Source organism: Chamaea fasciata, unplaced genomic scaffold (genome assembly GCF_029207755.1).
Source record: "Chamaea fasciata isolate MVZ Bird 193981 ecotype frontalis unplaced genomic scaffold, bChaFas1.0.hap1 SCAF_22, whole genome shotgun sequence".
Lineage (NCBI taxonomy): Eukaryota > Metazoa > Chordata > Aves > Passeriformes > Sylviidae > Chamaea > Chamaea fasciata.
The window spans coordinates 4,968,694-4,992,953 of record NW_027094107.1 but is presented as its reverse complement, the minus strand read 5'-3'; the positions used below and the strand labels follow the sequence as shown (position 1 = coordinate 4,992,953).

At 49.1% G+C, this 24,260-nt stretch overlaps 2 protein-coding genes across 5 annotated transcripts; both read right to left on the bottom strand.

Moving 5' to 3' along the window:
* Positions 1 to 8,270: 8,270 nt before the first annotated feature.
* On the bottom strand, positions 8,271 to 10,788 carry LOC136300193 (leucine-rich repeat and calponin homology domain-containing protein 2-like). Of its 2 annotated transcripts, none has more exons than XM_066202403.1 (4): positions 10,539 to 10,788; positions 10,038 to 10,291; positions 9,020 to 9,083; positions 8,271 to 8,716 (listed from the first exon to the last, which is right to left on the bottom strand). In XM_066202403.1, the coding sequence occupies exons 1-2, from the start codon at positions 10,774 to 10,776 to the stop codon at positions 10,218 to 10,220; spliced, it is 312 nt and encodes a 103-aa protein (XP_066058500.1). In that variant the 5' UTR covers positions 10,777 to 10,788; the 3' UTR covers positions 8,271 to 8,716; positions 9,020 to 9,083; positions 10,038 to 10,217. The 2 variants fall into 2 exon arrangements, with proteins under 2 accessions (XP_066058500.1, XP_066058501.1); XM_066202404.1 differs by having other exon boundaries at positions 9,310 to 10,291; positions 10,558 to 10,788.
* A 1,147-nt stretch (positions 10,789 to 11,935) lies between these two features.
* LOC136300245 (UAP56-interacting factor-like) lies at positions 11,936 to 23,917 on the bottom strand. 3 transcript variants are annotated; one of them, XM_066202500.1, is made up of 9 exons: positions 23,780 to 23,917; positions 21,374 to 21,517; positions 17,601 to 17,743; positions 16,214 to 16,335; positions 15,284 to 15,368; positions 14,808 to 14,848; positions 14,652 to 14,726; positions 13,891 to 14,002; positions 11,936 to 13,133 (listed from the first exon to the last, which is right to left on the bottom strand). In XM_066202500.1, exons 1-9 carry the CDS (start codon positions 23,859 to 23,861, stop codon positions 13,038 to 13,040), a joined length of 900 nt encoding a protein of 299 aa, XP_066058597.1. In that variant the 5' UTR covers positions 23,862 to 23,917; the 3' UTR covers positions 11,936 to 13,037. The 3 variants fall into 3 exon arrangements, with proteins under 3 accessions (XP_066058597.1, XP_066058596.1, XP_066058595.1); XM_066202499.1 differs by having other exon boundaries at positions 14,808 to 14,851; positions 15,284 to 15,365; XM_066202498.1 differs by having other exon boundaries at positions 14,808 to 14,851; positions 23,780 to 23,916.
* Between the last annotated feature and the right edge of the window lie 343 nt (positions 23,918 to 24,260).

Below are 24,260 nucleotides of genomic sequence, written 5' to 3'. Positions count from 1 at the left end.
TTACAGGGATGAAGACAAGGAATTTTATACCTTTTGAGATTGCAATGAAGAACCAGCAACTAATAAAAAACAGCATAGCAAAACGAACAATGTAATTTCAAAGCACATGTTAAGGTAAAATCCTTTTGAAATTACATCAGCATTCTGCTAGGGAGTGAAGAGAGAGGATATTAGTCCTCATTTCCTCTTTGCCAAACAGATAAGTGGAACAAGATTGGCCCAGTATGATGAGATAACTAAAATCATGTCAGGCTACCTTTGGAGTTACTAGGGAGAAAAAGAAATTCTAACTCAGTCTTTGGAGGAGCTGCTTTGTCACTGAGCCTAATGTGACTTCATGGCCACCCAGAGACCATTTAACAGCTGTGCCTGGACTAGAGGGAATCTGGCTCAAAGATCAGACAAAGGATGTTCCTGGACATTTCAAGGTAGGACAGTACCTATATGTAATTGGGACTGTGAAGAACTAAAATGCTTGAAAATACAGGGAGTCATGTTTCTGATAACTGTAGGGTGTAGAGCCCAAAAGGGGTCATAGGTTAGACTTGGCCACAAGCTGTAAAAATAACCTTGCAGATGAGCAACTGAAAATGTGATTATTCTCTAAAGATGCGCTCTCAAATTGTGAACAGCTGGACTCATTTCAAATCTGAGAAACTGCAAAGTCTTGTATAAAGTCTTTGGAAAGGTCTAAATATTCAAAGTATATATTGTGCGCTACGGTAACATTTTGAAATGGTGGGAGTGAAATATTCCTAAATGAGAAAGCTTTGCCCAATGTGAGAACAAGACAAATTATGACTGTCAATAACACAACTGGTGTTTAAATTCTAAGCAGGTGAGACTGCAAGGTGGAAGGAAATGCATTTATCAGCTTGTGAGTGTCTTACTTGAAGCTGAGTGTCACAGGCAGTAAGTACGGACGTACCTAAGTAATATTTTATACATTTTATACATTTTATAGTGCCCCTGGTTCCCGTAGCCTCCTGATTACATTAGTATTCCAAGTCCTCTGCACTTCCTTTGTGGAGGAAGTGCTAACTTTGGAAACTGCAGTTTCCCAGCTCTAAGCCTAATGAAATGGGAGCGCAAGTGAAAGAAAAACCTTTCGTTTGTTGTGTTTCTGCTGCTGGAGAGCCAGCAGAGGGAGCTTAAGGAACAAACCCACTTCCCAGCGCTTATTAATAATGCAAAGATGCATAAACAAATAAACACAAGTCTGCCATGGTAGCCTATTCCCTGTAGGAAATGGGAGGGAAAAGAAAATCAGTAACTCTTGAAGGGAAAATGGTAAAATCGGTAGGGAAAGGAAACTTTCCTAGTAAACAAGAATGCAATAAAATTAACATTTTAAAAAATTAGAGTTTTAAGATCTATAAATCTCTGTCAGATATACAGAGAAGACATGGTATTGCTGTGTTCTTGAGCTTTTATCCATACCCAAGAAATTTATTGTTTACTTTCTCTTTTTTAATCAATGCTCAGAGTTTTAAAAAGCAGTGTCTTGACTTCTTGCTTTACACACCATTGTCTTACAGGTGCTGTGACTTTAGGAAAAATAGTTGGGGTAGATCTGCACTGCACTTTCTAACACAGCAGAATAATGTCCAAGAAAACCCTGAGTCCTTTTATCTCTTTACCCATCTCAGCAGGACAATCAAGTCAGTAGAAAGTAAGCAATAAACAAACAGGAAAATAATGTCCATCTCTTCTTCAAGGAGCTACATCAGATACCTCAGTTGGCTTTTTCAACTTAGACAAGCTCCAGGATCACTTGACAGAGCAGTGACAGGGGAACTCTTGTTCCTGCCCAGCTGAGGAGCCTGGAGCACTCTGTTAGAACGTCATCAGCCCCTTATTTGAAGTGTATAAATGTTGCCTGTGCTGACATCTTTGAGGAACATGATTTTGGGAAACCATATAAAGGTCTGGAAAAGACATGAAGCGTGTTCTCAGGTGGTTTTTCTTTCCTGGTTTTGAAATATGTGTATTTTTGTGCTCAATCTTTATGGCACTACTACTTATAGAAGGGTTGGGGTTTAAATGAAATTATATCAAAGATTTCCTAAGAATTGGTGGCTTGAAAGATTGGTTAGCATTGAATAAGAATTTTCTAAGAACAAGTTTGCTGTTGGAGCCTGATATTGATTGTGTAGCTTGTGGCAGAGTGTCCACAGGGCACACTGTAAAATGATATCCTCTCACTTATTTTCTTTCACTTGTGGTGTATTAGAGACCAGCTGCAGAAACAAGTGTCAGTGATCTATAGACTTGCTGAATGTACAGTTCATTTCCAGCTCCACACACATTTATTTCACTTTGCCACTCCTGAGAGCCAAGTCTGGGGGTGCTCTCCTTGAAAATGCAAGACTTTCAAGTTATTATGCACGCTGTTCCGATTTGCTTTTCATCTCCATAAATAAAACTGGTTTATGGCTTTGACAACAGGAAAGCAGACCCCTCAATAAAAAAATTTCTGAGTTCCTTTCTTCTTCTTGTGGGTCAATACAGCACTTGGCTGCCTGCCTCTTAGCAGCCAAGCAATCAATCCCCTTCAGAAAAGACCCAGACCAATTTCACACTTGCCGTGTACTTCATAATTGGCCCAGTTCATTCCAGTGTCAAAATTATTTATTTTGCCACAATGATAATCTCTTTCCACTAGTCCTAAAGTGTCACCTTGTGGCTTGTACTGGTTATGCTTTTATATCTTCAAGAGAAACACATCTAAGCATCAAATAGAGAAAATCTCTAAGTTTCTCTCCAGGTATTGATAAAATTAATTTGGGGAGTCAAGACTCTTTTATTTTAACTGAGATTGCATTATTGGGGTTTACTTTTGAAATCACTGGTGACAGGGAAGAGCAAAAATCTACTAAGTAGTTCATAATCTATTTGAAAGCTACTGATAGATTTTTCTATGGTTAAATAGAAAGTCAAATGACTTTAGGATGTGTGAAGAAACAAAACGTAACAAATATTAGATCTTTAGAATGCTGACTGATGAGTAATAAACCTAATTTTCACACTACAATGAAACAAACAGAAATGTTAATCTGAGTGGAAAATGTATGCGCTCCCCGACTGTTTTGCTGGTGAGTAGGGTCAGAGACACAGACACCAACTTAAGGAACAGTGACACTTACTCTGATGTATAACTGCAAAGAATCACAAAAGGATAAGCTAAGCAAAGCATCTAACCATGAGCAAAGAATTACAAAGGGATAAGCTGAGCAATGCTAATCATTGTTACGAAAGAATGCTTACAGTGATTAAAAAAGATACATCACCCAATGAAGACACATCATCCAAGTCCAAGACACATGAGCTGTGGGGAGAAGCTGTCACAGCCAGGGACTGAAGAACCACAGCAGTAACTGGGAACTCCTGCAGTGCCTCCACCTTTGCAGGCCACGAGGCTCCCCCACTTTGCTGTGACAGTGATCCAGCTTTTACACTGCTAAACAAACCACCCGACATAATTTCTAATTTCATTTTCCTGCCAGTTTTGTCCTTAAGCCAGGCCAGGGCCCAAGGAGGATCCAAGGGTGTTGTCTTTGATCCTACACCCCCTAATTAGGCCAGATGTGGCCTTATCCTGTTTCTAGATGCAGAAACGTGAACACGTTTTGCCAATAAATAAACACATGTAACAATACGTCGCTAATGAGCAACTATTTATAAAACATTTATTTGGAAGGTTCATCTAGAGGTCAGCTTTGGCTTGGGCTTATTGTTCAGGCCTTGGTCCTTCACTGACCCAGAGCACACGGGATCTAAATCCATTTGCACAAAGGGCAGTGGAATTAATGCACAGACAAGATGATCTTTCTGAGATGAGAGTTGCTAATGTAAAATATTCCTGTTGTTTCGAGCTCATTTGTGTGTAATATTTTAGACTGTCTCTAAAATGGATTTTTGAGTTATAAGCTAGCACAGATACCCACTTTAGCGATGACTTCCAATGCTTCTGAAGTACTGCTAAGGTAAATTAGATATTGATTTCTGACAAAATGGAAGATTTGTCTCACTGCTGAATTTTGAACCTTACATATTAAATAAGAATTTGATAGCTGATGCTAAAACTTATTGCTCTGTTTGATATATGCAGAGTCCTAAACTGAAAGATGCCACTGCATGAATGCTCAGTCTAAAAACAAACAAACCAAAACAACAAGAGCAAACTGTTTTCCCAGTCAGCCCTGCCCTGCTGGAGCCTTGACTGATGACTCTGAAGTGTTTCCTTTTTGCCAAATCATTTTCTTGGGAAGTCAGGTTCTTTCTGCCCCGAGCAGTAAAGGAATGACCGCTGTGACGGGCACTGTCCGTGTTCACACACACACAGGCGCATTCCTCACTGGCTGACATTGTTCACTGAGAGCAACATATTGAATTCATTATTGCTGGATATCTCTTATCTGCAAATCTCATGTGTTAAACCAGGCTTGCTGATAAAGCAAGAGATGTTTTGGAACCAATAACTTCAAGAAAACAATTGCTGACAATTTAGCAGGAAGAATTTAAAAACTAAATATGTAGCGAGAAAATACATCTTTTTCTTCACCCTTTAGTATTTAACTTCTCTTTTAACATCAAAATTATAAACCCTGTGTCAGAATATGTGATGAGATTCTGCTGAAAGTCACTAGTAATGGTATAACAATACCAAAATTATTTATGTCAAGCGACAAAGTTAAATGAGCTAGACCTTGGGTTCAAAGAGAAGATGAGGTTTTATGTAAATTAAAACAGATTTTTACTGGCCACTAATCAAGTGTTTACCTGTTTCCATTAAAACCACATTGAGATTAATCAGTATGCCTTCTAATGCATGCATTTCTCCCGAAATAAGGAGCATGTTTGTCATGAATATTTAAATTGGATTTTAAGTCCATGAAAGCTTAATTTAAATAAAAAGTGAGGTGATTTTCTCAGGGTTGAAAGTCAGCATTCTCAGATCCTATTCAAAAGTTGTAAACAGATTTTGAAATTAGTGGTCTCCAAAGACTTCTTTTTAGCATTAGGGATTAAATGTCTTTAATTGCAAAAGGCTTAAATGTAATTACAGTTAATGGAATGCTATCTGTACATAAATATAAAGGTTTTGTTTCTGGTAACTAAAGACAACTATTACTGAATAATTCAGAAATGGGCAGAATACAGAGTATTTTAAATGTAAAATGCATAGATATAACTGCATCCTATTCAAATCTCTGTGGAAAAAAGGCCTTTTTATGTTGATTTCTATGAATATATATTCTATGGACACAAGCAGAAGTGAAGCATTTCATGCTGTAAAGAGAAGCCAGAACACAAGGAAGCAGGGAGCTGACAAATGATGAACAAGTAAATAATTTTCTGTTCCCCAGCAATTCAGAGCACAGCCTGTCCTAATTTGTCCCGTCTTTTCACAGGAAACTTCACAGCTCAACTTCCTGTGAGTAGTCGATGCTTTATGACCTTTGAAGTTAAGCCCTTAATAAAACCCTGGTCCTGTTGAAGTTGATTCGACACTTATCATGGGCTGGAACAAAGCCAGCCAGACACCCCTATCATTCCAAAAACAGAGCTACGCTTTCTTTGACCTTCAAATGTTTATCTCAGATAAGCCAGCAGCAGTGGAGCTGTATTGGAGGTGTAGTATTGCTCATGATGCTCTTTAAACAAGGCCACGAGTCCACGTGAGGAAGGCTGTCAGCAGGCTGGTTATCACTGCTCGTCACTGTCACAGGGGCTGGCAGGGCTGTTCAGTCACTGAGCCAGCTCAGTGTCGCTGAAAGATGAAGGGCTGGATATAAATGATGCAAATGTTGGTGAATGGATGCACTGTGCTGTGATACTGGCTGTCACTCGGATTCACTGAGGGTGGGAAATGTTATTCCTTGCTGGAGGAGCTTGGTCTCAGCAGTTTGAGGGGATTCCTGTTGTGTAGAATGAATCCTAACAGACAAAATGGACTGCAAAGATGTTACCTGAGGAGAAAGGAGCAAACAGGGGCAGGGATAAATGTTGACAGGGGTCATTCACGCTACATGCAAGCGAGATCTGGAAAGCCATGGAACTGGAGGCAGAATTCCCTGTGGCTTTAATGTAACCAGGGTTTCGCTCTTGATTCCTGACCTGCACACTTGCAACTTCCAAGTTCCTACCTGTACTCTCCCCTGCCTTGCCTTTCAGCAGTTTTGGTTTGATAAACAGCCTTCACATTGCTAAACTGACTTCAAGTGTTTTGATCAAGACCTTGGCTTAACAAGGTCTAGAACGTGCCCCCTTTCTGTTGAAATGTTAGCTCTACAAGATGTGTGATAATTGCCTTTATTCGGTGGTTATTTTATCTCACATTTTCACAGGTAATTTCTCTCTAAAAGAATTTTACCTGTGAGTCATCATTGGCTGAAACTGAACAGATTTGCACCACTGGCAAGAATGATGGTGTAAGAATCAGACAGGGAATGGCACTGGAGAGGCAGGAATGTTTTTGCATTCCTACTCTTGAATGCAATCACTGGTCTCCAGCTTTTAACTCGTGTGCCTCCCACAAAAAGAAACTATAAACATAGGTTCATTACTTTTTGCTTTAACAAGTAGTTCGCAAAAAAACTTAGCACATATTTAAGAAACAGAATCTCAGTTTTTGTCTCGATTTTTATTCTTGCTTTTTAAAACAAACCAGAAACCACTGTGGAAAATAGTCCTCGAGAAAAGGAACATCAGATTTCATAAAATGCTTCTTGTAACTGTTCCTTCCCCATCCCAGTGATGGTAGTTTGGTTTTTCCTGGCGACTGCCTCGCTGGAGCTGTGAGGCGAGTCTCAGGTGCCTAATGCAGTCAGAACTTGCCATCTCCTGGCATGTTCGTGCATTACCACGGTTAAAATTCTTAACATCAGTTAAGGATTTTTACATTCAACAAAGCGTAGATCAGCGTGTGCAGACCCTCATAAAGGCGCCTAGCCTCGCCTCTCTTTAGATAGTAAAAAAGCCTAAGCGGGGCAGGTATCCATTTGTGATTTACCAATCACGGCAGCTTTAATGAGGCTCAAATGATGCAGGAATGATGCACGGACCAGCCTGGCGGGTCCCCCCAACTCAGCGGCTCCGGGGTCTCGGCCGGGAGTGAATGGACAAGCGGACACTCGGACTGATGGATAAATGGACCAAGGGACACTCGGACTAACGGACAAACGGCCCCGGCGCTCCGGCAGCACCGCGGGGGCGGCAGAGGCGACTCCGCTGCCCCGCTCCCGCTGTCGCTCTCGCCCTTCCTCCTCCTCCCGTCCCTCCGCCGGGCTCCCTCTGCCCCTCGCGGTCCCCGCTCCGCCCGCCGCTCCCTGCCCGCCCCGGCCCGTTCTGGCTGCGGCGCTGCGGGCGGGCAGCAGTGGAGCTGATGGCATCTGGAGCTGATGGCATCTGGAGCTGGCCCGCTGCCCCCGGGCTCCGCCGTGCCTCCGGAGGGGACACAAGCGCTGCGGACACTCCCGCGCCTCCCGGAGTCCCCGGCCCGGTACCGGACAGAGAAGGCGGCCCGGGGCGGTCGGGGGCCGTCCCTGGAGCGGGGCCGAACGCTGACAGGCGCGTCTCGCCCGCAGGGAAGGCGGAGGAGGCCCTGCAGGGGCCGTACGGGGTGAGTTCCCCACCGGGGAGCGGCGGCTTCGGCAGCACCTGCTCGGGGACCGCCGGTGAGTGCCGCGGCCGGAGGGAGGAGGAGGGCAGAGCTCACACCGATGCTTCTCTTGGCTCGCAGGTGGCCACCAAATGCGTACCCTGGGATGGCATCTCCCTGCCAACAGCCTCCAGCACCCACCCTGTGCCGGGACGGGCCCGGGCTGCTGGGACAGCACCGCAACCAGCCGTGGGGCCAGCACAGCCCGCGGGCTCAGGACCGCGCAAGGGACGCCTTGGTTCGCAGGGACGGAGGGGCCTGAGCTCCTCCCCTGCCCTTGTTTCATTTGCCTCATGATTCAGGTTTGTGGCCGACGTGGGAGGGGTAAAGGCACGGCTTTTCTCCCTTGCATGGAACAGCTGGGACTTCCCCGGGCCCCTTCTGCCCTCTTCCAGCACCCAGGGGCATTTTTCACCACCCAGAGTTTGTAAACAAGAGTCGGATGCACTCGAGAAGGCTCCAAGGGCCTCCTTCCAGCCTGGCTCGGCAGATGCTGAGGCTGCTCTGGGCTCAGCTCTGGGCAAGGCTGGGCCCACTCTCCCCTCACATTGCTCTGATCAGCTGAATCACAGGGTGGTAAGGAAGGATACTTCAAGGGAGTTGAGGTTTAACAGTTTTTATTTAAAAAACAAGCGTAAAAAACTAGTTGTCCTAGCTAGCATAAAACTCACCTGTGCTAAGTACCATAACTAGTTCTCTTAGCTAGCATAACAAACTAGCTGTCCTAACTAGTACAGCAAACTAGTTGTCCTAGCTAGCATAAAAACTACCTATGCTACCATAACTAGCTCTCTTAGCATAACAGACTAGCTGTCACCAAAACAGTCTTAGCTAGCAAAACAAACTAGCTGTGATAACTAGCATATCAAACTAGTTGTCCTAACTAGCATAAAAAACTAGCTGTCTTTACTAGCATAGCAAACTAGCTGTCCTAACTACCACGACAAAAAGCTGTCCTCTAGTGCTGTGTCTCTGCTGCTCCCTCAGTTGCTCTGCTGCAGTGATCACAGGTGTCAGGCTGGGGAGAGGCTTGGCTGATGATAAAAATGGATGCTGCCAAAAGAATAAAAAATAAAGAAATTAAGCAGTTCTAAAAATTAACAACCTGAATATATGACAGAAGAAAAGACAGTTGACAATTTACAAAAAAAGATGAAATGCAGGATGGAACCAGTGTTACTGTCCTAACCAGGGACTAAGATAAATTTGGCCTTGATAATGGCAGTCTCCACCAGCTGATGCATTAACATTTTTAGAGATGAAGACCAGGCAGTGTGTCCTGCTCTGAAAGATATCACTGCCCTCCAGCAAAATCCTTGGCCCTTGCTTGTGCAGAAGTCACTGACTTGAACTTACCCTTGGCCAACGGACTCAACTTCAGTGTGTTTCCTGGCAGGTTCCCCCATGCTCACAGTGTTCCCTGAAAGAAACAACAGAAAAGGTGCTCACTCCAAGATGGAGATCCCACTTTGCAGCAGAGCCAAAATGCAGCCCCACTCTCTGGGGCTCTGAGCCCCTTGTACTCAGGTGGGCAAGAGCAATAAACTACTCTGTGACATCCAGCTGCAGAAGAACACTGAGTACAGCTGAGGCTCAGACACACACACACACCCTGCTCTGGCAGACAAGACAGACAGCAGACATACTCAGCTCCATCAGGCTCCTCTCCCCTCTGGCTGCAGGGCTGTGCTGCTGTCAGAATGCTCAGCCCGTGATGCCTCAACAGAGGGAGGTTCAATGTCCTCTTCCCAGACAGAATGGTGGCACTTCACCATCCTCTTCCCAAACACAGGACGTTCATGGTCCTCTTCCCACACACAGAGATGCTGCTCCTCCTCATCCCACATTGCATGATGTTCACTCTTCTTTTCCCATGCCACTCGATGTTCCCCATCCTGGTCCCACACCCCTGGATGTTTGCCCTCCTCTTCCCACGCTGTGAGATCTTGGCTGTCCCTTTTCCTGCACCACAAGATGTTCCCACTCCTCATCCCACACCACAAGACATTCGCCATCCTCCATCCACGCTGCTGGAGCTTTGCCATCATCTTCCAGAATGGTAGAAAATTCACCACCATCTTCAAAAACCATGGGAAGTTCATTGTCATCTCAGAGAACAGAGGGAAATTCACTTTGTTCCTCCTCTCCAGCCTTCTTGTCTTTTTCCTCTTTAGCCTCCTCTTTGGAGACAGAGCAGGACGAGACCCTGACGCAGCTTTTGTGCTTTGTGGACAGACAGCAGAGTGAAGGACAGGACGCTGTATCACATTTATGGCCTCATTTATCCTCATCTACACACCCAGCTGCACTAAGGAGAAACAGCATTCTGGGGAGTTCAAACTAACAGTGGGCTAAAGTAGACATTGCCACTTACGGCTGTGAATTAGACACTCCACCAAGGCTAAAACAGCACGCAATCTTCTGTCTGCAAAATCATTCTTGCAGCTGTTCAAAAGCTCTTCAACAGGAAAGGAGAAAACAGCCAGGGATCCCTCAGCTTCTGCTGCTGCAAAGACACTGACAGGAACTTTCTGTCAGCCCACAAGGCTGGCACTCAGCTGCAACACACCAAAGGTTCCTTTCCAATCACCAAAGGAGGAGCTTCTCGGTAGCCACGTGTGAGATGCCCTGCAACGGGAGAGGGAAAATTAACACCTCCGGCTCCCCGCTCCGCCCGCAGCGGGCTCGGCGTGCCCCGCTCCCAGCCCGCACCTGCACAGGGACGCTCGCCCCGCGCTCACGCCGCAGAACCGGCCCCCGGTGCGCCCGGCGCAGCGACACGGCGGCCCCGCGTCCTCCACAGCGCGTCCCGCTGCCGGCACCGAGAGCCCCCCAAACGCCGAGCCTCCCCACTGCCCCCGCTGCCCTCACACACCGGGGTCCCCGCTCCTCACCCAGAGGATGCCCGAGCCGCCCGCCTCCTCCAGGGCCCGCTCCAGGCTGCGCACCGTGTGCGACTGCGGCAGAGCTGCCGCGCCCCAGTGCGGCCCGGACGAGAAGGACAGAGTCAGGTGCGCGGGGATGCCCAGCCCCGCCGCCCCGCTCCCGGCCGCCGTCCCGGTCCCGCTGCCGGTGCCGTTGTTGCCGCCGCCGCCCCCCTGCCCGGCCGCCATCTTGACCGGCCCCTCCACAACAACGGCCGCGGCCGCTGCGCAGGCGCCGCGGGGCCCGCAGGGGGCGCCGCGCGACGGGGCGGGGCTTCGCGGCGCCCCTCGGCCGCGACAACCAATCCGCGCCGACGGCGGCGCCCAGGGGCGGGGCTTCCCCAGGGGGCGGGCGGCTGTGTGCCCGAGGGTTTGCCTGCCGCTAGGGGGCGCTGCCGGGGCGGAGCGGAGCGGGAGCGGAGCGGGCAGCGGGGACATCCCGGGAGCGGGACCGGGACCGGAGCGGGAGCGGGGACATCCCGGGAGCGGGACCGGGAGCCCGGGACGGAAGGGAACGGAGCTCTCCTGTACCGGGACCATCAGAGCCTCCGTGGCCTCTGCCTCGCAAACCCGGCACCGGCACAGCCGGGCACGGACTAAGGAACCCCGCGGGTGGCAGCAGGAAAATCACCCGGGAATCGTCCGTGGCGGAACAAAGGGAAGACCAGCGAGCGGCTCACCCTGAAAGGGGTGAAGGAACACTGACAAAAGCCCCACAGACAGCAATGCCCGTGGCTCAGAATGCGAAAGGGCGATGGGGAGTGATAAATCAGAAGCCCCTTGTAAGATCCAGGGCCCAGTTACCTGAATAAAATGATAGAGAACTGCTGGGAAACTGTATGGATGGATAATTGCCTCCCCGACCATGTAATCAGTCCTGTGTGCATTTGGGGATCTCCCTGTCCTGGCACACAGACTGCCCTCCCAGCAAAGAGCTCTGTGTGCAAAATGCAGCTGTGGGGGACAGGGGTCCCATTGTCACCTGTAAATACTGCGGCTGTTTGCTTCCTCTGGCCTTAGCTGTGGCTGCTTGTGGGGGCTGTGGGATTCAAGCTTGAAGATGAATATCTGCCAATCAGTCTGGCAGGGCCAGAGCTTCTGCTCTTGGCCTGAAAAAACCTGATCGTTCCCTGGATTCACAACAAGAGATCATAGCAAAGATTTTACAAAATACCTACTGAAAACCTCATACTGCTTTGGACCCAGCTTTTAAAGCAGTAAACTGCCTGCATGTGGGCACCAACAGGGAGCAGGTTCCCCCAAAGCACCAGCCCATGCAGTGTCACACTGAGAAGCTGAACTTGCACCAAAGATCTGTTGAAGGAAAGGAAATAAGCAGAAGTGACACTTGACAAGTTAAGTTTTTTATTCAGTGCACTGGACTCATACATCACTGCTTCGTCAACCAACAACATTTCACACATTCCTATAAAACCAATGCCAAGTCCAGTCTCTTGTTGAAGATGCTCGGTGTAAAATATAAAGCAGTCTATCAAATATTTCCTGTTATAAGTAGAGCTTAGAGCCCAGTAACAGGCTGTGTCCAGCATGTTCAGTGCTGGGTTCCAGCAGTGGATGGAGAACGGAGCAGTTACTCAGGGTTGATGCAGGACTTCATTAACAAAAGTCTAAACCCAGCTCATTAACATCTCAGCCAACGTTTATCAGAGTGCTGCTGCTGGTTTGATTATGCTGCTGCTTTGAGCATGGGTGGAGCTGCAACTACAAAAACCCTATTGCAGAACTACTCAGCACTGGAAAATGTGATCTGGGCTGGGGCAGCCTGTCTGTGCTCCGTGCTGAGGACAGTGACTCCAGCAGCACGGCACGGCACATCTCACCCCATCCCTGCAGCAGCAGTCAGAACAGCACAGCAATCCACAGAGAAATGCAGGGTGCTCAGGCCTGACTGTCAGGGCAAAGCAACAGGTTTTCAGGGTGGAGGGGTCTTACACTGCAAACCTCTGGGCAGGGATGCCTGCAAGCACAAGTTGGGCAAATAGGTGGATGCTGGGGATTGTGGGCAGCTGGAGCATCCCAGCTTCCCTCTGTCTCCCATGTGGGCAACACGGCATCCTCAAACCCTGTCCCACCCACTGGACAATGCAGGGAAGGCTCTGTGGTGCACCCTCCCACTATCAGCCGTCACCCTGGTCAGCACAGGGTGCCCTGGCAGGGGGACAAGGCTGCTGCCAGCCCTACAGCTTCCCAGCAGAGCTCTCCCAGCAAATCCATCTCTGCTCATCCCCCTCCACCACCCTGCCCTGTGCTCCGGCCCAAACTCTCTCTCTGCCTCATCCCTGCCCTCAATCACTCATTCACTCTGTGTGGAAGGAAGGAGACAGCACATGGCCAAATCAGCTATCTCAAAGGGAATCTAGCGACTTTTATTGAGCCCTGGTCATGGAGCCTGGGCTGTCACAGGCAGTCCCCGTGACGAGCAGGCAGTCCTAAGGCATGGTGACCGTCCGTCCAGCGCTCCTGGCCGCGGTAAAGCGCCTCTTATTCCTCAGACCAGAGAACCTCTCATCCAGCGTCAGGCTGGTCTGCAGGGGAAAGCGAGAGCGAGTCAGTCCCTTGTCTCGTGGCAAAGCACAGCCAAACTCGTAGCGGGGTATTGATTAGAGCCCATCAGTCAGGCTGGTGTTTCACAGCTGGTTAGTCAATTAAACCACTCAGCACACAGAGACAGGGAGCTCGACAGACTGTGTGCGGCTGGAAAACCTCCAAGCAGCTCCCAGCCCCGAGACAACAGGGCGTCCTCGGCAAGAACAGGAGCAAGCAGATGGCATTTGAGCACAAGGCATCAGGGAAAACCAAACCGTCCAGACAAGGAACGCCGGCAATGAAGAAGCTGGAGCAGGATTTCACAGCTGCCCCAGGGCTCTTGGACCATACTTCAGTGTAAAATGTGACACCAAGAAGGGCACCAAAGCAAAGAGCGAGCAAAGCCCAGAAGTGCCACGTGTCTCTGAGGAATGGGAAGCACTGAGAGTGAAACAGTCCCCTCTGGCCAGGACTACTCATCAGCAGGACCTCCCTGCTCCAAGCAAGCACACGGACAGGCCAAGACAGGCCATCAGAGTGGGGAAAACTGGGCTGAGTCTGTAGTTGCTGAACAGTCTTCTCAAGTGCCTTCAGTTTTGTGAGCAACCTGGCCAACACAGCTACGGGCCTTTCCTCCCAGGCTGTGTTAGATAAACCCAGCTGGCAGCCCCAGAAACCTGAGTGTGCCGTTAAGAGCTCAGTGGCAGGGCTGCTGCAGGGAGCCGGGTGCCTCCTGTCCCGTCGACAATCCTCTACCTGGTTGGCCATGGCGCGGAAGTTGAATCTCAGCAGCACGCCCTTGGGCTGCGGCTTGGCCACCCGTGCCGGGGGTCTCTGGCTTCGCAGGAATGGGCGATTGGATCCAGGCCTGGGGAGAGCACAGAGCTGCAGTCACTCGGCAGGCTAAGGCAGCTCATTTCCCATGCCCTGCAAACCGGCACGGAGTGAAGGACACACCCACACACTCCACCCCTCCCATGGCAGAGACCCAAGGCAGCCAGGAGAGCAGCCGTGCAGACAGAGCTCCAGCACTGGGGACTGTCACAGCCAGGCTGTTGAGGGGTGCTCTGCGCCCACAACATGCACAGTGCCCTCACCCACCCTCCTCTCTGTCCCCAGCTGAGTGTCAGGTCCTGCAGCTGCCCCTTCCCAGCCTCGGAGCTCCTCTTACACAGCGAGCACCAGGTGTCCCTTTGGGGCACACTGTTTCTCCCAACAGCCCAAAACCAGCACAACCAGCCTGCCACCTCTTCCCACAATGGTGCTTCCATTTCTCCTCACTCTGCATTACAAATGAGGGCGTGGTAATTACAGATTACCATGTAATTACAGGTAAATACAGGAGATTTTGATCTCCTTCTGATATGCCAGGGAAAGGAACATCATTTGCTAACCATTTTGGGTCTGAACCCCATTCACTGCACACTGATTATGGAAGTGAAGCTGCAGTAACGCTAAAGGGATTTGCAATGGCTTTTGTAGGGCTCCCACCCTGACAAATCACCTCATTTACTTACGAGCTGGTCTGGCCCGCCTGGGGATTCAACACAGAAACCGTCAGAATTGCTCCAGGGATGGGTTTCACTTGCCACCTGCCGAGACAGGGAGATTTATCCAGCCTCAAGCGTGAAAGAGCACCTCGTATTTGCATTGTGCCTTTGTTCACCAATTACCTTCTCATCCTTGGTGGTTTCCCTTCTCCTCGAGAATCCGTCTGCTGTAAAATATATGTAAAAACAATTACTTCAAAGAATTAGCTCCCAGAAACAGTGATTCCTTTTCCAGGATTCTGTTTGGCATATCTGAAGAGCTCCGTACTTGCAAGCTGTCAAGAAACGTGCTCATTTGGTGTTTCCCACTGGCACAGTGATGTGTATGGGGTGGCTTTACCTTGCCCTGCTTGTGCTGCTCTATAAACTGCAAAGTTTATTTTTATCACCCTCCCAGGATTTACTTCCAAGCTGCCAGAATACCAAGCTGCATTAACAATTGCCTGCAAGTACTTTCCTACCAACACATGCAGCGTTCAGGTCACCCACCTCTCTCTCCCAGTTACTTTTGGAAGCAAAGCTGCAACTGGGCAAAGGCTGGTAAAATGTAAATGGTAAAACTATCAGCAGAGTGCAGAGGAAATGTGTCAAATACTGACCCCTCTCTGGAAGGGGGGTTTGTAGAACCACTGCTGCATCCGCTTCTGCTGGAACGCTGGTCCCCTGTTCAGCAGGAAAGGCCTGCTGGTAAAGGAGAGAGAGAAAGAGGTGAGGATGGTACCAGGTCCCTCTAATGTGTAATGCCAGAATACCTAACCCAAGCTGGTCTTCAAAAGCAGTGTGAGAAGCAAATGAGGCTGGGTGTTACAAAGTTCAGCCCAACAGGTTTTTCTGCCAGCAAAGGATTTCAGAGGAACTTGATTTTCTGCTCAAATGAGGCAACAGCTTGTGTGTTCTCAGCTTCGCTCATTAAAAGCAAAAAAACATGGGAGGAAAATCCTAGAAAAAAATCAGGTCAGAAAGGACCTCTCGATGTTATTCAGTCCCTGTTCTGCTCAGAGCAGAGGAAGGATTGCAAGGAGCTTCCTTTTGAGCCCAGAGAACATAATGATCTTGATGAGACAGGCACCGAGACAGTGCCCAGCACCTGGCACACTGCCTTCCTCACAGCTCCTGGGGCACAGTCTGCTCCTGCAGCCCCTCACTGGAACAGACTCCCTGTCCCTGCCCATCCCTTACGGCTGGAGTCTGTATTTCCTGCCTGTATGAAAATAACTGCTATTTTAATAGCATTTAACACCTTTCAGAAGTGTTTCCCAAAGTGACAAAGTTTAATAAAAATACAAAAGTTACATTTTCTGTGCTTCCTGAAATAAAATGACAGATTAATATCAGCATTATTAACTATGAGCATGAGGCTGGTTTTTTTCCAGGTACCTTCCTACCATACCCAGGGGTATTTTTCTGGTGCTGCACAAGCACATGGCTGTAGCCACGCCAGCTGGCACACAGTGAGAGCTGAACCCCATGAGCTGCACAGGTAAAAACCACAGAAAACCAAAATAACCTGGAGTTACCACAGATCTTACCTTCTCCCTGGGGCACGGGTGCTGGCAGCATCTTCTCTGAACCTCTTGGGGCCTGGAGATGGCTGTGGCTGTTCCTCCTGCTGCCCACTGCTGCTTTTGGCAAAATTGTTCTTCTTGTTGCCCTGAAAGAGCAGTGAGACCTCAGCAGTTGTCACCTGCAGCACAATCTTGGTAGAAGAACAGGGGGTGAGGGCAAGGGACAGCACACAGGGTCCTGCTCTCTGCTGACTGTTGCTGACACTGCTGTCAACAATCAGTCAGGGGCTGTGCCTCGCTTCCTGGCCACGGAACTACATATTTCCTTCTAATGCCGCAGAAATCAAAGAAGAAAAACAAATCAGTCCATGCAGAGCAGATCTCACAGAAGCCGTGCATTGTGGCCCTGCTCAGGTTTCCTTTGGGTCATCAGCTCTCTCTTGTCTGGACATCTGCATTGCCTGGACCACACCCTGGTCAGGGAACACACCAGAAGTGTCCGGCAGTGTCTGTCCTGCAGCTCCAACACAAACTGCCCCCGGCTCCAGCCTGCTGAACCACCATCACTGTCAGTACCTACTAACTCAGTGGTATTTCCATATTCTTCCCCCTTGGTTTATTCCTGCAAAGTGGAAGCTACTGTAGAATTCTGCCTCCTAGCAACTCCTTATTACTTTCTGTAGACACCAGCCACACTGAGTATCTGAGTCATCCTAGTCTTTCTTTTCAGGAATAACCTCACTCCTTGCACATGCATGCTCAGTTTAGGGCTTTCTTATTCATACCCCTACGACACATTCACTAAACGTGTCGTCCTGTTCAACACTTGCATTTTTTTAAAAAAGCTTACTGAACATCTGTGACCTCCTAACTGAGTGGATTTTCCTCACTGCAGGAAAACCCAGCTGCCCTTCACACTATCTGTCACAGCATTGGGAATCAGTGTCTCTGGTGGAAAGTATGTCCCCGAACCAGAGTCACCTGACAAGTCACCAAGTCCATCTTCTGACTTCACAGGAACTTGGAAAATGCTCTGGGTGGACAACAAATAACAAAGAATCTTAACACACCTCCTCTAAATTATAACAGTAAGATGAGATGCCATGGAATTAATTTTATGGAAATATTTTTAAACCTTTTAAGACCAATTTTTAAAAAATCATTTTTTTGCAAAACCCACAGGAACTGCTCAATAAAATTATGCTAAGTCAGAAGCTTTATAAAACCAACTGGAAAATTGCTATTCCATATGCATGTGTGTCTGTACTCACCTATGCATACAAATGCTGTGCACAGGCATTAAAAGACGGTGGTTTTTATGCAGATTGTTCTTTGGGGTGATCCACGATCATAAAATCGAGCAATTTCTACCTGACATTTGGGAAAAGCCAGACTTTCCTTATTCCCCTACCTCCTGAGCCGACGCCTGGCGATTTAAAGGGCTCACTCCATCGAATGCAGCAGCTGCTCTTCTCTTGCGACCCGGCAAAGGGTTCCTGAATTGTCTCCGATTGAATTGCTGCTGTCCAAAGCCTCTTCTGAAACGGTTCGGTCCTAAAAACAAAGCCCCCTTCCTTTAGCGGCCTTCAAAATTCCATTTAGGACTACAGTTTGTAAATAAATTACAAGGTTAATTTCATGTGATACAGGAGTATCTGCACAAGTAACTGGTGCAAAAGTCACGCTCATTCATATTAAATAATTAATAATTAATTTTTCCAATGTCTCTCCAGCATTCTCATTGTATACAGGAGTGCCATACACAATAATTGATGTGAAAGAATAGAGGAGAGAAAAGCCCTTCACAGTTCTAATTCCTCGTAAAGGCAGGAACACCCACATCAGGAGACCTGTCAATCTGTTGTCAGAGCTCACACTGCTACGAATTAACTATGAAACAGAAAAAGCCTTAAATACAGATATACACGTGACTTGAGCATCCTAAAGCCAACCCCACGGCAGCCTGCAGTAGCTCTGAGGGCCCACATCATAGCTTAATTTTTACTTTTACATATATATATTTATTTTCTTTTAGCTTGACACACCATGACTTCCCATATTGAGGGGGACACCTCCTCCTGCTCTTCCATGATACACACACACCTGCTGCATGTCCTGCATTTCCGCTTTTCCCCTAAGCCTGCTGATGATTTTGAAGAGTGCTGAAGGGTTGAGCGAGAGGAAAGCCCTGTCAGACTGAGGCTCACAGTGCTTCCAAACCTAATTACTCCACATAATAAAATTCTGTAGTCGTAATGAGACAGCAAGTTTCTGAGTCACTGTGCGAGCTGACACAGGCACAACAACAACAATCCCCAACGCACAGGTGGAATGCCAGGAGGGAATTTATTCCTGTCACCTCATAAACAGGTAGCAACAGCTAAGCACAGCCACTTGGGCACTGTCACCAGCAGCATTAGGCTTGGCCCAGTGCTGGAGAATCACCAGGCTGCCCTGCACACCAGTTCATCAAGGGTTTGCCTGCAGAGTCACCACCATGCTGTGCTCTGACCTCTGTACCAAGGCAGGGAGCTCAGGCATGCCCAGAAGGGTGCCCCCAAATCTACCAAACACCTGCATTGTCTATAACCAGATGTTCCACTTCTCGATGCACACAGAGGGTGAACAGCAGCACACCTGTGTTTTCCTTCACTGCTACTTCAGACTTTGCCATGCCCAGCTGCAAGGTCACTCCAGCATTCAGCCCCTGTGGTTTGAGCCCGTTACCCCCAACAGCTGCTGTCCCAGTGAGCCCGTTACCCCCAACAGCTGCTGTCCCAGTGAGATGTGCCCACCCTGGGGGTGTATAAACCAGGCACAAAGCAATTTATACCGACCTGGAGCAACTGGAAATGTTCTGAGGCAGCAGTGGCATTGCTGTGAGGGGCCACCACTGCCACAGGGAATGAAGGCTCCAGCCTCAGGGTGTAACACCAGCCAGCACCAGCCTGAGCTGCTCACACTGGAACACACCTCAAGATGCTTTGAGCTGCTCTGGCTCTAAAACAAAAGGGCACCAGGACAGGCCCTTGGGAAGCAGATCCCAAAGACCATGTTGGGAAGTTTCGTGCCCAATGGTGCTGGTTGGGGGGAATGTGTACAAAAACACAACACAGTTCACAAGCTCTGGGGCCAGCGGTTACTTCCTTTGCAGACAATGCCCTCTGACTGCAGAAGTGCAGGTGTGTAAATGTTCCTCTCGTGACAAACATTCACTTTTGGCAAACTGTTTCTTTTTGACCAGATGTGGACTTGCTGTAGTCAATGTCCCTTTTATTTTTTTTTTCCTCCTATTTCTATTCCCCCAGTCTGTTTTTGCCCTGTTTTTGATTCTCTTCAACCCCCACCCTGGGCCTGTCCCCATCTCTTGCCTGTTTGCTGGGCTGGCCCACCAAGCCTTGCTGCACAGCTCTCCTACACCCTGCAGAGGACAAGAGACTGAGCTCAGCTGCCCTTCCTGGATACCCCATCAGGGCAGTGCTGCAGAAGGCAGCCCTGAGTAGAAAATGGTGCCCCTGTCAGTCTGTTCCTATTAGAGAGACTGTGCTCAGCAGTGCACTCAGGCACAGCTCACCCAACACAAATAACACATGACAGAGCCATCGGCCTCCAGGGGGGACCCACCACACCAGCTGGGGACCAAGGCCTCGCTCTGTCACCTGTGTCCTCAAGTGTGACACATGGGAGGCTTCATGTCTGCAAAAGGTCTGGCAGATATTTAATAATGTAAGAACATTTCAATAAAACCCTACAGCATCTCAGCAGCTGGGGAAGAAGCCCCATGTGCACATCCCATGTTTGTGTGTGTGCTCAGAGCCTGGTTCTGAGCGCACCTGGGATGGCCAAAAGGCTCCTCTGCTCAGCCAGTCCAGCCTGGGCACAAGTTCCCATGTCTGACAGACTCTTCTTTCCAAGGAGATTTGAAATTCAAATTTCTCGTCATTAAAAATCATTCTTTCCCCCACTAGGGAGAAGGTTTAAGCCATATTCCAAGAGGGATTAACAGCACTTTGCTTGCTGGTTTAATCAGCATAATACCCTTCCCCCTCCTCTGTCATTACAGTGCTGGGCTCCTCAGATCATCATTTTGATAATGGTTATCACATCTCAGCCCAGAAGGGACTGCATTTCAGCAGGGACAGAAATGAACCGAGCCCCTGATGAATTATGGGCTGAATTCCTAGTCATGCTGAGCTTCCCCAAATTGCTCCTGACAATCAGCACCACACAGCGTGGCAGGTCTCTGCACTTGGCAGGGCTGAATTCAGACTCACTGAAAACCTATGAAATACTAAAACTAGCAGAAATAATTCTCTGAATTAAGAGAAAAGTTCTCCCATCTAAGGAATAGGGAAAAAATATTTTATTGCATTTGCCTCTGGATGCAGTAATTGCTTGAGTGCGGGAGAATATCAAAGCCTGTGGGTTTTGACAGAAAAATCAATTTGCTAAGGGCATTTATCATCATTATGTTTTGAACTGGAACAATCCTCAGTAAGACACTGTATGGTGGACACCAAGAACACAAAGGTGGGAGGCAAGGCAGAGACAAGCAGGATTGCTCCCAGTGATCCCACAGTCCTGATGTCTAATTGGCATTCCAATATAAGACTGCAAAGATATTTCTGCAGAATATCAGTTGAATCTAAAGGGAGTGACTTAGCAGTAATTATAAAAAGTAAGTTCATAGAAATGGCATTTTATGCAGCAGGTAACCTTGGTAAGTAAAAACCAGTGGAAGAAAACAAAGGTGTGATCACTCGGTATTATTAAAAAACCTCACCATAAAAATAGCATGCTTGGCAAAAGTGACAACTTAGCTTTAATAACTGAGCTATCAAATACAGTCACTGAAGGGGTAATTTGGATAATTTAAGTCTGCTCTGGGAAAACGAGGATTAGGAAGAGGCATAATTAAAATACCCAAAGCCAAGGGGAATAGAGAATAGATATTAAGTCACTTTAAATTAGTAATTCATGAGAGAGTGGAAGGGAGAGAAATGGGTGAATTATGCTCTGAAAGGCCCCTGATATTCCATTGTTACAGGGAGAAAAGCTAATCAGGGCCTGAGAGCATCTTATACACACACAGGAATTAGATAGAAGGATTTAAGAGATGGATTTTGCTAAAAAAAATGCATTTTCCAGCCTGGGAGGCCTCTGCTGTCTCAAGTGCCCATCTACCTTGCAAATTCCTTTGCTTCCAGGCGCGGAACTGGAGCCGCCCATAGCCAGAGGCTGAACTCCTGCTCTTGACCTGCTGCCTTCTGCTGTCGCCCGCGGCGCTGGCATCTGTCTGCTCCTTCCTGTGCAGCTTTATGATGTCATCTGCAACGAAATGAGGAGAAAATCCACAGAAGCTGCACTTCCCACCAAACACTGATTCCCTCTTTGGGTGCCTGGAATTGTCCGTGCTAAACACAGAGCTTGCTGTTCTGTGAGCTGGACACACAATGAGAGATTAAGCTTAGCTTAGAAAGTATAGGATCAATTTACTGGGCTCCTGCAGGCTGGAGATTAGAGTGCAGCAGATGATTTACAAACGTGCCACCATCCAGCACGTCCCCACCACGGGAAGGACAGAGATTTCAGAGCCAGTCCACCCAGGGATCTGATCCTGCAGGTTTCCCACAAGCATAAGGGAAGATGTTTTTGTTTTTCAGGAGCTCAGTGCTGGGCAGAGAACTTTTTTGAGAAGGTGTGACTTGAGTAGGAAAGGTGGGCAAAGGGGGGAGATGTGACAGCTCTTGAGCTACTTGGATCATGCACAAAGTAGTGTCAGATGCAGAGCTCCATCAAGAAACAGCTCAGGCCCCTCCATTCCCAATCAGCTGGTCTGCAATCAACGGGATCTTCTTAATTCAAGCTGTTGTGATGAAGAGGAAAGGCAAAGGGATGTCTCTTCATTAATTCATACTTTCCAACATCTTTTTCTTTTAACCTCAAATCTTCCAGAAAATACTTAGCAAACGATAAAGGCACATCTGTGAAGCTGCAGGCAGAAATGTTTCAACTTGAACGGATTAGCAAGAAATTAAATGTCCAAAACGGGCCCTTTCCCAGACAGTGGCTACTCCAGCTCCCTAATGTAGCACTAGAGTCAAAGGACAAAAGCACCATCAGCTTTCAGGGGGTGCTTACCATGAATTATCATATCCCCAGTACTGCTCCAATGTCATTTCCTATCACGAAACTCCTGTGTCCAAATGAATACGATGCCCAAGGAAAAGAAACTAGAGCAGATATAAGAGCAGGTTGCTTTTGTGATTTCTCTTTCAAGTCTGCCAGGAAAAGAATAGGCTGGGAGATGCTGGGCCATGCTTTTGGGATGAATCTGCTAATGGTCTCAGCTAAATGTGCCTTTGGGACACGTGGTATTTGGAGCAGAGGATGCTTTGAAGCATTTTGAAAGCATCCCTGCAGCTCTGCAGGGAGGTGACCACACTCATCCAAGGGTGTGCTGTCCACAGCATGAGGAAATGAGAGGGGCTGAACGCTCAGGTGCCTGATCTGTCACCTTTCAGTGTCTTTTTTGTTCGGGTGTGAGTTGTTACCCTGCCTTTTGTGCCCATAAACATGATGGGTGAATCAGAGCGATGTAATGGACTACTACACCGGGCCTCAAGGGGATCCTGAGAGGTCATCTGTGGTACATCTGTGCCCTCCAGGCAGAATTAGATCTACCAGGGCAGCTTGAAAGCAACTCCTGCAGGGTTTTTTTGGGACTGCTAACTCATGTAAGGCACAAATGTATCTGAATGCACAAAAAAAACCACCTGATGGAAAAAGTTCTTCACCAAGGGCGTCTTGTTTTCCAATTCTCTTTTCTACCCTGAATAAGGTGTATTCTGGATGGAATATGGAGTTGGACCACAGGAGGTCTGACCAAGAGAAGCGCTAAGGGAGAGCAAAAGCAAAGGGAGCATCACACACCAGCGAAGAGAAGAAGGGTGTGCAACACTATGGGAGAAAAATAAATCACAAATGAGGGATCCACTGTTGCTACAGCTCCTCACAGAGACATTAAAATACGGGTGCATAAGCCAAGGGATCAGTTCGAGTTTGCAGTGGAAAATGTTCACTGTTCCTGACAAACGGCTCTTTGCTGGGACGAAATGGCACAAGGTTTCAGTTAGGAAGCTGACCCAGTAACAAAATGTGCCGGTGGACTTTCACAGCCCAGACGCCAACACGATGATCCACCAAGATCTCTGGTCCGTGCGTCAGAATGCGGTCCTGGGGGGCTCACGGCAGGGCGGTCGTCGGTTGTTTATGCACAGTCCACATTCCCCGTGCCAAAGGCATGGCGAGCATCGGAGCAAGCCGCTATAAATAGCAGCACGGCGAGGCCACGGCTCCCCTTCCCAAGGCACAGGGGCCGCTCTGCCGGAGCCCCCCGGGCCGCTCTCCGGTGAGCTCCGGGCCGCTGCCAGCCCAGCCCGGCCCGGCTCCGGTGCCGCCTCCTCCGCCGGTGCTGCCCCGCACAGGGCCACCCGCACGGCGGGGCCGCCTCAGGGCCCGGCCCGGCCCGCATCAGCCCCCGCGGCTCCCCCAGCCCGCACCGAGCCCCCGGCAGCGCCCCGCACCTACCCAGGGACATGTCGATCTCCTCGGCCGCCGGCTGCGGCTCCGCCGCGGGGCCCGGCGCGGGCTGCGGCCCCGCCGCCTCCATGGGCCCGGAGCGCTGTGCGCTCACTGCGCCTGCCCGGAATGTGCCGACCCCGCACCGGCCCCCGCCCGCCCCGGCTGCCCCGGTCCCGCCCGGCCCCGCCGGCCCTGCGCCCGGCTCACCCTGCCGCTGTGCCCGGCTCACCCTGCCGCTGTGCCCGGCTCACCCTGCCGCTGTGCCCGGCTCACCCTGCCGGCCCTGCGCCCGGCTCACCCTGCCGCTGTGCCCGGCTCACCCTGCCGCTGTGCCCGGCCCTGCGCCCGGCTCACCCTGCCGCTGTGCCCGGCTCACCCTGCCGCTGTGCCCGGCTCACCCTGCCGCTGTGCCCGGCTCACCCTGCCTCTGTGCCCGGCTCACCCTGCCGCTGTGCCCGGCTCACCCTGCCGCTGTGCCCGGCTCACC